Source organism: Tachypleus tridentatus, chromosome 2 (genome assembly GCF_004210375.1).
Source record: "Tachypleus tridentatus isolate NWPU-2018 chromosome 2, ASM421037v1, whole genome shotgun sequence".
NCBI classification, from domain to species: Eukaryota; Metazoa; Arthropoda; class Merostomata; order Xiphosura; family Limulidae; genus Tachypleus; species Tachypleus tridentatus.
In genome coordinates this window covers 8,173,545-8,189,149 of record NC_134826.1, presented here as the reverse complement: position 1 = coordinate 8,189,149, position 15,605 = coordinate 8,173,545, and the positions used below count along the sequence as shown (strand labels likewise).

Here is a 15,605-nt window from a genome sequence, read left to right as displayed (position 1 = left end):
CTGGTCTTACACTGATAAATTAGGGACGGCTAACGCAGATAGCCCTCGGGTAGCTTTGCGCAAAATGCAAAAAACAAAAGGAACTGAATAAAAGATAATTTATTTTTTCTATGTTTTTGTTTAATTCCGTTTGTACCAGAGGAAACCAACAGACCTGTCCCCTTGAACAAACCAAACAAAAACAAGCTTACCTTAAGATGTTTGAAATATGCCCTATTTTTCAATGACGCCCTATCGTTTTATTATCCTCTACATATTATTGACTCATTTTTGCTAATTATGGAATTGTTTGTTTGCTGTCTAAGACAACTTAGAATAGGGAATGAATACGTAAAGTTTACAGTCCGTAAAAGTAAATGATCTCGAATGAACAACTCTCCGCTGATTAAAACAGAGTTGTGGCCGAAATGCGGATTATGAATTTCAAACCTGTTTTCTTTCCAGCTTTTTAAATATAAATGTTTTTTGTAGGCCTATACTTTGATTTAAACAATTTTGTAACATCTACTTCGTTGCTTAGTAACATTCAGTATCTTAGTTTTTAAATTAATTAGGCGCAACTTTAATCTCGTTCGAACGAAACAAAATAAGTCCTCCCACGTGAGCAGACGTTTCACACAAAGACTTTCGTTTCGATTCGCCGTGCGCGTGGGCGAAAGTATCGACTTCGAAATATTCAGCGGACCACTCAGTAAACGTTTCTTTAAGACGTCATTTATTGGGAGTTGATGTGTGTGTATATTTATAAAGCACCTGTGAAATAGCTAACAGATGTAAAAGAGCTGCCTAGTACGGAGAGCTGAAATCGCATCCCTTGGTTCATCATCAAGCACGTGCTCCAGGCTTGCGTGCAGTCAAAGAAAAAAAATATTACTGTCTCCTCAAGTTTTGAGTAAAGATAGACGTTCTTCAGAAACTAACAGTAACTTTAACAAGAAACAAAAGCAACTGGTTTTAAGAAATATTTTGTAGTTAACAAATTAATTTCCATTTATTATAAATAATATTGCTGACTAAAGGTCCGAAGGATGGCCAAAACATGCTCCTCTCTGGCTTACATCTTAAAATGGACGGTTTTAGGCCTTATATTAACCCTAACAGGTTGGTCATTTCTTTCTTTTGTGTTAATTGTTTTACTGTGTCTTCTATTATTTACTACATAATAAAAGAAATGTAAGAAATAATTACTAAATTAACATAAGATATAGATCTGTTAAGAACTTTTACTTGACCAATATTTGTTTAAACACGTTTTAACACTTACGGATCTCGAGGTTGCTAAGCGCAAAGCTACACAATGAGTTATCTGTACTCTGTCTATCACAGGAATCAAAACCACAATTTGAGCACCATAAGACTCTAGGATTACCGCTTAGCTAATGAACGGGGAGGGCTTTTAATTTCTTTGCTCTCTACAATAAATGTTAAATTGGGAGTACTTAAAAACCGATAAACGTTGTGTTACAGTAACGTATGAAACAACGTGTGTAGATAATACAGAATTATTTGCGTTACAGTAACGTATGAAACAACGTGTGCAGATATTAAAGAATTATTTGTGTTACAGTAACGTATGAAACAACGTGTGTAGATAATACAGAATTATTTGTGTTACAGTAACGTATGAAACAATGTGTGTAGATAATAAAGAATTATTTGTGTTACAATAACGTATGAGACAACGTGTGTAGATAATAAAGAATTATTTGTGTTACAGTAACGTATGAAATAACGTGTGTAGATAATAAAGAATTATTTGTGTTACAGTAACGTATGAAACAATGTGTGTAGATAATAAAGAATTATTTGTGTTACAATAACGTATGAAACAACGTGTGTAGATATTAAAGAATTATTTGTGTTACAATAACGTATGAAACAACGTTTGTAGATAATAAAGAATTATTTGTGTTACAGTAACGTATGAAACAACGTGTGTAGATAATACAGAATTATTTGTGTTACAGTAACGTATGAAACAACGTGTGTAGATAATACAGAATTATTTGTGTTACAGTAACGTATGAAACAACGTGTGTAGATAATAAAGAATTATTTGTGTTACAATAACGTATGAGACAACGTGTGTAGATAATAAAGAATTATTTGTGTTACAGTAACGTATGAAACAAAGTGTGTAGATAATAAAGAATTATTTGTGTTACAGTAACGTATGAAACAATGTGTGTAGATAATAAAGAATTATTTGTGTTACAGTAACGTATGAAACAACGTGTGTAGATATTAAAGAATTATTTGTGTTACAGTAACGTATGAAACAACGTGTGTAGATAATAAAGAAGTATTTGTGTTACAGTAACGTATGAAACAATGTGTGTAGATAATAAAGAATTATTTGTGTTACAGTAACGTATGAGACAACGTGTGTAGATAATAAAGAATTATTTGTGTTACAGTAATGTATGAAACAATGTGCGTAGATAATAAAGAATTATTTGTGTTACAGTAACGTATGAAACAACGTGTGCAGATATTAAAGAATTATTTGTGTTACAGTAACGTATGAAACAACGTGTGTAGATAATACAGAATTATTTGTGTTACAGTAACGTATGAAACAATGTGTGTAGATAATAAAGAATTATTTGTGTTACAATAACGTATGAGACAACGTGTGTAGATAATAAAGAATTATTTGTGTTACAGTAACGTATGAAAACAACGTGTGTAGATAATAAAGAATTATTTGTGTTACAATAACGTATGAGACAACGTGTGTAGATAATAAAGAATTATTTGTGTTACAGTAACGTATGAAACAAAGTGTGTAGATAATAAAGAATTATTTGTGTTACAGTAACGTATGAAACAATGTGTGTAGATAATAAAGAATTATTTGTGTTACAGTAACGTATGAAACAACGTGTGTAGATAATAAAGAATTATTTGTGTTACAGTAACGTATGAAACAACGTGTGTAGATAATAAAGAAGTATTTGTGTTACAGTAACGTATGAAACAATGTGTGTAGATAATAAAGAATTATTTGTGTTACAGTAACGTATGAGACAACGTGTGTAGATAATAAAGAATTATTTGTGTTACAGTAATGTATGAAACAATGCGTAGATAATAAAGAATTATTTGTGTTACAGTAACGTATGAAACAACGTGTGCAGATATTAAAGAATTATTTGTGTTACAGTAACGTATGAAACAACGTGTGTAGATAATACAGAATTATTTGTGTTACAGTAACGTATGAAACAATGTGTGTAGATAATAAAGAATTATTTGTGTTACAATAACGTATGAGACAACGTGTGTAGATAATAAAGAATTATTTGTGTTACAGTAACGTATGAAATAACGTGTGTAGATAATAAAGAATTATTTGTGTTACAGTAACGTATGAAACAATGTGTGTAGATAATAAAGAATTATTTGTGTTACAATAACGTATGAGACAACGTGTGTAGATAATAAAGAATTATTTGTGTTACAGTAACGTATGAAACAATGTGTGTAGATAATAAAGAATTATTTGTGTTACAGTAACGTATGAAACAATGTGTGTAGATAATAAAGAATTATTTGTGTTACAATAACGTATGAAACAATGTGTGTAGATAATAAAGAATTATTTGTGTTACAATAACGTATGAAACAATGTGTGTAGATAATAAAGAATTATTTGTGTTACAGTAACGTATGAAACAATGTGTGTAGATAATAAAGAATTATTTGTGTTACAATAACGTATGAAACAATGTGTGTAGATAATAAAGAATTATTTGTGTTACAATAACGTATGAGACAACGTGTGTAGATAATAAAGAATTATTTGTGTTACAGTAACGTATGAAACAACGTGTGTAGATAATAAAGAATTATTTGTGTTACAGTAACGTATGAAACAATGTGTGTAGATAATAAAGAATTATTTGTGTTACAGTAGCGTATGAAACAACGTGTGTAGATAATAAAGAATTATTTGTGTCACAGTAACTTTGAAACAATGTGTGTAGATAATAAAGAATTATTTGTGTTACAACGTGTGTAGATAATAAAGAATTATTTGTGTTACAATAACGTATGAAACAACGTGTAGATAATAAAGAATTATTTGTGTTACAATAACGTATGAAACAACGTGTGTAGATAATAAAGAATTATTTGTGTTAGAATAACGTATAGACAACGTGTGTAGATAATAAAGAATATTTGTGTTACAGTAACGTATGAAACAACGTGTGTAGATAATAAATTATTTGTGTTACAGTGTTGAAACAACGTAGATAATAAAGAATTAATTGTGTTACAGAACGTAAAACAATGTGTGTAGATAATAAAGAATTATTTGTGTTACAGTAACGTATGAAACAATGTGTGTAGATAATAAAGAATTTTGTGTTATTTGAAACAACGTGTGTAGATAATAAAGAATTAATTGTGTTACAGTAACGTATGAAACAATGTGTGTAGATAATAAAGAATTATTTGTGTCACAGTAACGTATGAAACAATGTGTGTAGATAATAAAGAATTATTTGTGTTACAATAACGTATGAAACAACGTGTGTAGATAATAAAGAATTATTTGTGTTACAATAACGTATGAAACAACGTGTGTAGATAATAAAGAATTATTTGTGTTACAGTAACGTATGAGACAACGTGTGTAGATAATAAAGAATTATTTGTGTTACAGTAACGTATGAAACAACGTGTGTAGATAATAAAGAATTATTTGTGTTACAATAACGTATGAAACAATGTGTGTAGATAATAAAGAATTATTTGTGTTACAATAACGTATGAGACAACGTGTGTAGATAATAAAGAATTATTTGTGTTACAGTAACGTATGAAACAACGTGTGTAGATAATAAAGAATTATTTGTGTTACAGTAACGTATGAAACAATGTGTGTAGATAATAAAGAATTATTTGTGTTACAGTAACGTATGAAACAACATGTATAGATAGTCATTTATCACACTTTAAATATCCTCGTCTCAGTTTCAGTTATCCTATCTGGACATTAGTTTCCTTGTTTTAGTTATTTTATCTGGACATTAGTTACCTCGTTACAGTTTGAGTTATCTTATCCACACTTTAGTTACCTTGTCTCACTTTCAGTTATCTTATCCGGACAGTAGTTACCTCGTCTATGTTTTATTTACCTCACGAAGTCTATTTCGGTAATAAATGTTTGTGGCTACCTTGTTATAGGTTCCTTTACCTCGTCTAAGTAGTAGTTATTATGTTTCTTGTAGTTATCAGTTATGGTAAATACGTTTCAGTTGTGGCTGTTCTTTCATAATTTTATATATTGTAGTTAGGTTTTAGTTAGTTGTTATTTACGTTCATTAAGTTAAGTTTTGTAATAATGTTTTCACTAACTGGCGTGTAGTTTATTTTCAGTTTTACCTTCATATCTAAACCAGATTCTCTAAAACAAAATTTGAGAAAAGCAGAAATAAAGTAATAGAATTCACAAACTTTGTCTACGATATCAAACAGAAGATGTAAATATGTCCTGGTTAATGTGTAAATATCGAAAAAAGCCTTTTTTATCATTTGGAAGATTAACAGACTTTAACTTTATTGATTTAAATTACCGTACACACTTATAGTAATTATTATAAATTGTAGTTTATATAAACAATGTTTAGAACTGATCAAGTCAGTTGGGAACTTATCACCGTAAACCAATACAGAACGTTCTTTCTATAGTCGCACTCAAAGAGCAATTGTTTGATTGATCAAGTTTTAATTTGTGTTAAAAAGAGTATCGCTATCACGGTTAAGCCTAAATAATAACACAATAAAGATGGATGAACCCGCTTGCAATTGTAGCGCCAACATTTTCTTTGTTTTCGAATAAAGCAAAATTGTTAAGTTTACTTAAGCCTCGAGAGTCTTTATTAAATCTAATATGTAAACAGATTTATTAGATAAACTCCTTCACATAACTAAATTTATAATGTGTTTTTCTACTTTCCTTCATGGAATATAAAAACAAAGTAATTAACGATAATACATTCGTTCTTCTGCACTGATGAGAATTTAGCTATTTGCCTGCCAGCTTTATATCAAGTAAAAGTTTCGTGTGGATGCTCTTGTGATCAGAAAATGATCTCTGCGGGTAAAACACGAGATCCTCAATATGCTATGTAATTTAAATTATGAAATGTCGTCGTTCTAAAATAAATATCTTTGATTAATTTCGCTAAACGCGAGTAAAGTTTGAAACGTGTGTTGTTTTATTTTAATAATGATTTCAACATTCGTACAGTAGGCCTAAGGAAAATCTCGTTTTCAGCGAGACTTGAACTGTGCCAGTTTTTCTTTATAAGTGAACCAAGATAATTTGAAATAGCCAGTCTTGAATATTTGATCATTAATTAGTAAAATAATAATATTAGTCTTGAAAAAAAAATTTCAAAATCCCGCGAATAGCCTTACCGTTATGGTTATCTTAACATTCTGTTTTATGCCCCAATATATATATATATTTTTTTCCTGATACTTATAACAATGCTACACGTAAGTTTTAAAGAAGAGACGTTGAAATTTGTGACCTTAATTATTTTAAGTTAAATCTTTATGCTAGTCCGTAATTTTGAATCACTGACAACACTATCCGCCGTACAAGGATTCAGTCAGGTCCTTTGGTTAAAATAATAGGTTTGTTTGTTTGTTTGGGAATTTCGCACAAAGCTACTCGAGGGCTATCTGTGCTAGCCGTCCCTAATTTAGCAGTGTAAGACTAGAGGGAAGGCAGCTAGTCATCACCACCCACCGCCAACTCTTGGGCTACTCTTTACCAACGAATAGTGGGATTGACCGTCACATTATACACCCCACGGCTGGGAGGGCGAGCATGTTTAGCGCGACGCGGGCGCGAACCCGCGACCCTCGGATTACGAGTCGCACGCCTTACGCGCTTGGCCATGCCTAAAATAATAGGATTAAGTATCACTTATAATTCGGTAACAGCTGCGACTGTGTAGCGTGTTTAGTGGCGTCACGTTCCGAACAGACGACCTTACGTAACGCAAACCGACACGTTAACCACTGGGTCCTAGATGTTCTATAAAGGTTTTAGTTGAGTTTGGCCTTGTGTAGGCCACTTAAGAGTTGTTCATCTATAAGGTTTAAAACTAGTGTTCTTAATTAACAATAATGAATCAGTCGTTTGTTCGTTTGTAGTTTAGCACAAAGCTATACAATGGGCTCGGTTTATAGCTTTAAGTCCGCAGACATACCGCTATGCCACTGGAGGCTATGATTAAGGAAACATTGATATTTATATTCCTATTTTATTAGACAACTTGGAAGCAACACTAAGACTGAAACACACGTCACTCATTACTCCATAATATTTTACAAGTTACTCAAACCAACGGTCTTTTTAAATTACTCTGTCTTTCTTTCAAAGTACATACGTCTGTGGCAGCCACTTAAGTTACACTTTCATTTTTTTTCTATCTTTATAAACACGCTCATCCAAGTTATACTTGCGTTATCTCTCTGTCTGTATAAATATGAGACAGTTAAAGGACAGTGTTGGAATCTTCTATGGGACTACTGTCTTGTACATTCCAACACTGTCACGAATTCTTTTCGAAAGAAGTGAATGAAATTTACTATATTTCAACGAGTTGGAGTTTTTGTAAAGATATTCATTTAGTAATGTTCTGTTAGACCTGAGAACATTTGTTGTGTTTAACACCAAAACATTACCACGTGTCCCTGATCGTTTTCAACATCATAAAAGTTATGTCTTTTAAGAATCTTTCAATGGCTGAGATGTGTTGAGTGTCAAAGTTTCCTTTTGTTCCTTCAACGTTTCACATTATAGGTAATGTTTATCTTCTAAATTTTCAAGCTTTCTCATTCTCTGCTTTCACAATACGGAAGCCTCGTGACTGGTGAAACATCGTCATTGGTTCCAAATAATCTGATTTTTCCAGAGCAAACAGTTCCGATAAATTTCCTGATAAGCAAAAAACAAACAGTTTATACGACTTCTCGACACAGGGGAAGGAAAAACTGATACCAGTAAAGACAACATTCGTGACGAGATGTGAGACAAAAAGAAGGAAAACAAATTATGTTTTTGTATTTCACACAAAGTTAATCGAGGGCTATCTGCGCTAGCCGTCCATAATTTAGCAGTGTAAAGCTAGAGGGAATGCAGCTAATCATCACCACCCACCGCCAACTCTTGAGCTGCTCTTTTATCAACGAATAGTGGGATTGACCGTCACATTATAACGCCCTCACGACTGAAAGGGCGAGCATGTTTGGTGCAACCGGGATTCGAACCCGCAACCCTGAGATTACGAGTCGAACGCCTTAACCACCTGGCCATAAAGCCCAGTTATGTGTTTTATGACTAACTCGCTAACTCCTCGTGTCTGTATTCATGATGACTTCGTCAGATGCCTGTAAAAATCAAGAAATAATAGGACGACACACCAAATCTAAGGTAACACTGTTAACTCTCCCTAACTTGTTTTATCAGCTACATGATATTCACTACTAGCAGGTAACTTAGACAGAAGTTCGTCAGCTGAAAAATACACACATACACTGTGACAATTAGGCTTAACTAGCAGCAGCAACCGTTTCAAAATCATTCTCGCGGGTTATCTTCTTTCAATACATGCTGGCTGAACAGCCCATCTAACAGTGACAGTGTATTTCCAACTAAAGAATCTGTTATACAGTATTTTCTGACTAAAAAGCATATTTATTGGTATCTTTCGACTAAATATCTTAAGAATACCAACCGATACTTTACGGGACAGGCTGTTCTTCTTTAGTATCTCTAAATATATTAATACCACAACTATTAACCGTTTTAAACTTAATGTCACCCCCTCGGTGATAAATTGTAATAAAACTGTAGTTTTAAATTAAAATAAAAACAATTATCATTTTTAAATTTTGCGAAGCAAACTAAAGTAATGACACAAAGTTGTACAAAATAACTTATCACGCACCAGAAAAAAACGATTTTATTCTAACTACAAAACTGGATGTATCACCTTAACCCTTAAAACAGACACATGCCTAACCGTCGAGTTTCAATCAAATCATTTTTTAGAGTACGATTAGTCGTTTTTCTGTAAATAGTTTTCAGAACAGTTATGCCTTCCATATTGGTTTATTATATTTCACAGACCGTAGCATTTCAAGTGTTAGGTAGAGAAGTGTGTAACAAATGGGAATAATTATGTTTAACAGGGTGTTAAAATTAATACATTAGTTGTGTTGTAGTGTGTGTAATAAATTGAATAATTATGTTTAACAGGGTGTTAAAATTAATACATTAGTTGTGTTGTAGTGTGTGTAATAAATTGGAATAACTATGTTTAACAGGGTGTTAAAATTAACACATTAGTTGTGTTGTAGTGTGTGTAATAAATTGGAATAACTATGTTTAACAGGGTGTTAAAATTAATACATTAGTTGTGTTGTAGTGTGTGTAATAAATTGAATAACTATGTTTAACAGGGTGTTAAAATTAATACAATAGTTGTGTTGTAGTGTGTGTAATAAATTGAATAACTATGTTTAACAGGGTGTTAAAATTAATACATTAGTTGTGTTGTAGTATGTGTAATAAATTGGAATAACTATGTTTAACAGGGTGTTAAAATTAATACATTAGTTGTGTTGTAGTGTGTGTAATAAATTAATGTTATTATTTTGACAAGCACATTGACTTTATTACATTCATTTACTGTACACGTTGCTTGTTGTTTGTATGAATTTCACGCAAAGCTACACGAGGGCTATCTGCGCTAGTCGTCCCTAATTTTGTAGTGTAAGACTAGAGGGAAGGAAGCTAGTCATCACCACCCACCGTCAACTCTTGACTACTCTTTACCAACGAATAGTGGGATTGGCCATCACATAATAACGCCCTCACGGTTGAAAGGGCGAGCATATTTGGTGCAATGTGGATTCGAACCCGCGAATCTCGGATTACGAGTCGAACGCCTTAACGACCTGACCATACCAAGTCCAGTTAGTTTCACACACGACAAAAATATTACAATACGAGGGCTGTTCAAAAAATACGCGGACTGTTTGAATTGCGCGGCTCCAGTTGGTTCCAGGGAATCCGCTTTGTGTCGCTAAGTTCGCACAGATCAGCTGATTACGATGCCATTTCCCGACTTCAGATATCTTCATTTGTGTATTAGCTACGCGGTTTTAAGTGAAGTGCGATTTTTTCGTTTGGCGGATTTCAGAATGAATGACCTGAAGGAGCAACGACTTGCTGTGAAATTTTGTGTTAAACTTGGAAAATCTGCGACTGAAACTTTTGCTATGCTTAACACGGCTTACGGTGATGTTGCTATGAAGCGTACAGCATGTTTCAAGTTGCATGAACGTTTTAAGGATGGTCGACAGTCCATTGAAGTTGATGAGCGTCCTGGACGTCCTTCCACGTCAACTGACGACCCACACGTCGACAAAATCAACACCCTAGTGCGGGCAAATCGACGTCTGACTGTCAGGGAGCTTGCTGAAGAGTGTGGGATATCAGTTGGATCTTGTTACGAGATTTTGACCGAAAAATTGCAGATGCACCGCGTTGCTGCGAAATTTGTGCCTCAGAACTCGTGAGTTTTTGGCCAAACACTCGATCACTGTTCTTCCTCACCCCCCTACTCACCTGACCTTGCTCCTTGCGATTTTTTCTTGTTCCCCAAACTCAAAAGACCCTTGAAAGGAAGAAGATTTGAGACGATTCCGAGATTAAGGCAAATGCGACGAAGGAGCTGGAGGACATCACAAAGAAGGCGTACCAGGACTGTTTCAACAAGTGGAAACACCGTTGGGATAAGTGTGTGCGTTGGGGAGGAGAGTACTTTGAAGGGGTCCCAGACCTGTAACTTCTAAATAAAGTACATTTTGTTTTATGACGTCAGTCCGCGTATTTTTTTAACAGACCTCGTATGTATCAGTACCTTCTTGAAAATGCTAGCATAGTTTTCAGTAGACTCTGTAGGACACTACCATACCCCTCACTAGTCATTGGTAGTTAATTACTTGGCATATATGTAATTCAGTATTAACAATTCACAATTAATTGTCTGTAAATATATTTCTTCAAAAATATATTTAAAATACCCATCTCACCCCCAAAATATCAGTAAGATCATGGTAGATTTCTTAAGTTATGATATAGTTCACCAAAATATCAGAAAAGCTTTATCACCTTCCACACCATCTTTTCTCTACATGACTTAATAAAACAATCGAGCTCCCTGATAGCTTAGCAACAAGTTTGGGGCTTATTACGCTAAATTTAGTGGTTTGATACCCGCTTTGGGTAGAGCACAGATGACCCATTGTATAACTTTAGTTTTAAATGGTAAATTTGCCAAGTCTACCAGGTAAATGTTGGTTTAACGCCTAAAATAAATTTCTTTGTAAACGTTAACTTGAAGATGGAAAAAGCAGTTGCTAACATTTCGTTTCTACGACAGTTTTGTAAACACACGACTTACAGATAAATTTCCTAAGGTTTTATCCTTGCGAAACGACTTTTCTGTCGACAAAACAAACACTTCGTTAGAGTTCTGTCAGCTATTAGAGGAGCAATTCGTCTGTATTATTAGACACGTAGACAACGAATCATTTAGAATTAAGTCCCTGTTGACGAGAGTTTGGTGTTGGAAATCCATGAACAAGGATTATTTACATACGATCGTTTCAAATAATATTTATGGTAAGAGAACGTGATCGACGTTATTAGAGTAGAATACAAACACGGTCTTGTTTAAATCACTAGTACGTGGCTTCCGTTGCATTCATTATGCCAACTGAATGTGGCAGATAACAACCGTTTTTGTTTTTCGCCGCGTACACAATCAAAATAAACGCCCTAAGACGTAAATAGGTTATGTTTGGGCGTTTATTAACGACCTAATCTACTAGCTCATTTAGTTGGGCGAAATGTTAATAAAAAAACAACAACAAAAGTTTGTTTTTGTTTTCGAATTTCGCGAACAGCAACATAAGGGCTATCTGCACTAGCCGTCCATAATTTAGCAGTGTAAGACTAGAGAGAGGGCAGTTAGTCATCACCAAGCATCGTCATCTCTTGGGCTGCTCTTTACCAGCAAATAGTGGGATTGACCATCACATTATAACGCCCTGACGGTTGAAAGGGCGAGCATATTTGGTGATGTGGATTCGAACCCGCGTACCTCGGATTACGAATCAAACGCCTTAACCCACCTGGCCGTGCTGGGGCCCTAAGATGGTTTGGAAATTACTAAAATTAATTCATGTTTCTCATCCCTATAATTTATGATTTAGTAACTATATCAGTTTTAATAATTATTAACTGTATACTTAATTTCATAATTCATGTTTCTCATCCCTATAATTTATGATTTAGTAACTATATCAGTTTTAATAATTATTAATTGTATACTGAATTTCATAATTCTGTTTCTCATCAATTTCTGCTATAAAACGAAACAAACTTTCAAGTTTTATTTCATCACGTTACAAGTCTGTAACCATTATGTGTTAGTTATTGAGCGTAAAGCCCGTTATTTAACGTTATAAGCAGCTAGATCGCTCCGGCATGGCCAGCTGATTAGGGCGTTTGACTCGTAATCTACTGGTCGCGGGTTCCAATCCCGTCACACCAAAGATGTTCTCTCTTTAAGCGATGGGCGCGTTATAATGTCTCAGTCAATCCCACTATTCGTTGGTAAAAGAAGAGCCAAAGAGTTGGCGGTGAGTGGTGATGACTAACTGCCTTCCCTCTACGGCCTGAAACTGCTACATTAGGGGCAGATAGCGCAGATAGCCCTCATGTACCACCTACACTTACCGCTCAGGTGTTAGGATCACTTCCGACGGTTATAGATGTTACCTTTAATTTCTTGGGAATGATTTTGTGCCACGTCTTAAAGCGAAATATTAAAATTAGATTTTACAATAATTTGATTGGTTTTTTCGAATACTCGTACGAAGCTGCACAATGGCCACCTACACTAACCGTCTCTGATTTTAAACTAATTTATTAAACGGAAGACAGTTGTTCAATAGCACCTACCGCCAATTTTTGAGTCACTATAATCGAATAGTGGGAGTTAAACAAACCCTTATAACGAACCCGTGATCCTGAGGTACGGCACGCAAAACGGTAGACATTTGTTGTCTGGCATTACTGTTTCACAGCCCATACTAACCATAAAATATTTCTTTTGCAGTGGCGAATCTATCTAACGATGACGGCACTCGTGTAGATTCGATGAACCACCGTTCCCGGCAAGTCTTTCCTTCAGTTTCCAACAAAAAACTTTACTTCCGGGGAGCCATCCGCCCAAGTGGAGACCAACTTCAGAAAAACCACGAGACTCCACAAAACCCCGAAAATGATCGAATCCGTTTCAACAGTGGTCAACCGTGGAGTTTTGAGTCGGCTATTCAAAAGCGTGGTCAAGCGTGCATGAAACAATGCATTGCTCAAAGGGTCCTTCACCCAGTCCAGTGCTACTCCTTATGTTAACACCAGGGCAATCGCAGTTGTCGTCTTAGATCTCTTAGGTAAGTACCAAAAGGACATCTTATAGAAGTTTCCTGCTGCTGACACGCTACTTTGTTGTTCATAATAATGATACTGATGTTTAGCCTGATATTCGATTAATTATAATGTTTTATTGTTTATATAGTTACGGTTCAAACAACAACTCTTTCACTAAAGATGGACAGAACTGTAATTTTGCTGAGTCCCATAGTGTTGATATTTTGCCAAGACAGTGGTTATTTTGTTAGGCTCAACAATGTAGATAGTTTGCTGGAGTTCTAGACGGTAGTTAGGCCTGGCATAGCTAGGTGGTTAAGGCACTCGACTCGCAATCCGAGGGTCGCGGGCTCAAATTCCCGTTACACCAAACATGCTCGCCCTTTCAAACTGTGGGGGCATTATAATGTAACGTAGGTAAAATAGTAGCCCAAGAATTGGCGGTGGGTGGTGATGACTAGCTGCTTTCCCTCTAGTCTTACACCGCAAAATTAGGGACGGCTAGCGCAGATGGCCCTCGTATAGTTTTGCGCGAAATTACAAACAAGCAAACATAGTGGTTATGTTGGTGGGTTGATTTGAGTAAGGTGGCTTCATTGTAAAGCTCAATCAGATTATTGTTTTGTAATTCAACTCAACTATAATTTTAAGTTTAAAAGAGAGGTGTTGACTGGTGTTTATATGTTGTTTTGTGTGTTGATAAAACAAACATGCAATTAAACCCCAAGAAGGAGCAAACCTCTATTATCTGAGGAGTACGGAATCGACCCTAAAATGGTATAGTATGCTTATAACATTGTTTATAAAGACTTCGGTGGATATACTAGATATAACTGAATAGAAAACAAGTGTCCACAATGAAACAATATAAGTACTTAATGTTTTATTGAGTCATAAATTTATTTTAATTATCTTATTATTATTATTTTTAGTGTCCTCTTCTTTCCAGTAGAAATGAAGTTATTGGTTTCTGATGTGATTCAATATTAAGGAAGTTTTGTGCTTCAGTTGATAAACATCCAAACTAAACTGGATGCTCTCGGATATGACGCACATATCGCGATATCGTAATTTCAAAATGAGAGAGATGTGAAAAACCTTACAGTTTAAAGAAAACCTACAACTGTTTAGCCAATAGAATTGTAATGTTTTTACTTCCTAAATAAATATTTTCCTCAATCCTAAATTTAAAAAATGGTAGAAACTGATTGATAGCGTTAGGTTTATTTTATTATTAGAACAATTGCATAGCTGTATGTTTGGTTGTGAATGTACCTGTGAATAAAAAGGTGTCTATACCACTTGTTGTTGTAGACTAGTTATTTATAAAGATAACATGTATTGTTTCCTCAGTCAACCTATTGCTTGAAATACCAAAGAGATTGTTTAGATGTAGAAATACATTTCTTATACTGTTCGTCTCCTTGTATTGGTTGTTCTTCTAAACCGTACCTTTCAACTTGTAAGACTTACTTTTATCTTTTAAAAATGCGCAAACTCGGATGATTCTAGTAAAGACAATGAAAGTAACTCGCATTCTGAGTTTTCCCAACATGCAAGCACATTACAAAACGAATTTTGGGGTAATTTTCTTACATACAAGTATTACTTTGCGATAAAATGTACAAGTAACCCTAACATGTTTGTAAATCATAATGAAGAAATAAAACGCAAAAGCTTTCATCCTAGCAAACAAAGATCGTAAACAATCGGTGACATATATCCTTAAATAGAATATTGTAAAGGATTCTGCATCTCAGAACGGTTGGTATGGGTATTAACACTTAACAATAAATGTTTTAATATCCATTCCAGCCGCCGTCCTGAGATAAATTTTTATTTCAAATGGGTTTCTCGTGATCAAGACCTACTTCATCAGTCAAATGTTGCATAGTGAGAGACGTTACTAACAGTGAATGTAATTTGCGAGAACCAACCAATAATCAAACTACATTATTTCACCACTTTATTAAAATTAGAAGGTAAAATTCTTCTGCAAAACCAGGTTAACGATACCGTAAAACTTCAGAACAAACGTCACTATTGAGATATAGTTACTACTTGTCTG

General features: G+C 34.4%; 1 protein-coding gene across 2 annotated transcripts; it reads left to right on the top strand.

Annotated features, from left to right (window-relative positions):
• Positions 1-772: 772 nt before the first annotated feature.
• On the top strand, positions 773-14,838 carry LOC143235184 (uncharacterized). Of its 2 annotated transcripts, none has more exons than XM_076473093.1 (3): positions 773-1,101; positions 13,224-13,560; positions 14,470-14,838. In XM_076473093.1, the coding sequence occupies exons 1-2, from the start codon at positions 1,029-1,031 to the stop codon at positions 13,520-13,522; spliced, it is 372 nt and encodes a 123-aa protein (XP_076329208.1). In that variant the 5' UTR covers positions 773-1,028; the 3' UTR covers positions 13,523-13,560; positions 14,470-14,838. The 2 variants fall into 2 exon arrangements, with proteins under 2 accessions (XP_076329208.1, XP_076329217.1); XM_076473102.1 differs by lacking the exon at positions 773-1,101 and adding an exon at positions 11,573-11,722.
• The last annotated feature ends 767 nt before the right edge of the window (positions 14,839-15,605 follow it).

Coding starts and splice junctions, on each gene's coding strand:
- LOC143235184 (XM_076473093.1), top strand. CDS start 1,029: ATGGCCAAAACATGCTCCTCTCTGGCTTACATCTTAAAATGGACGGTT. Junction 1,102..13,223: donor CCTTATATTAACCCTAACAG/GTTGGTCATTTC, acceptor TTTCTTTTGCAG/TGGCGAATCTATCTAACGAT.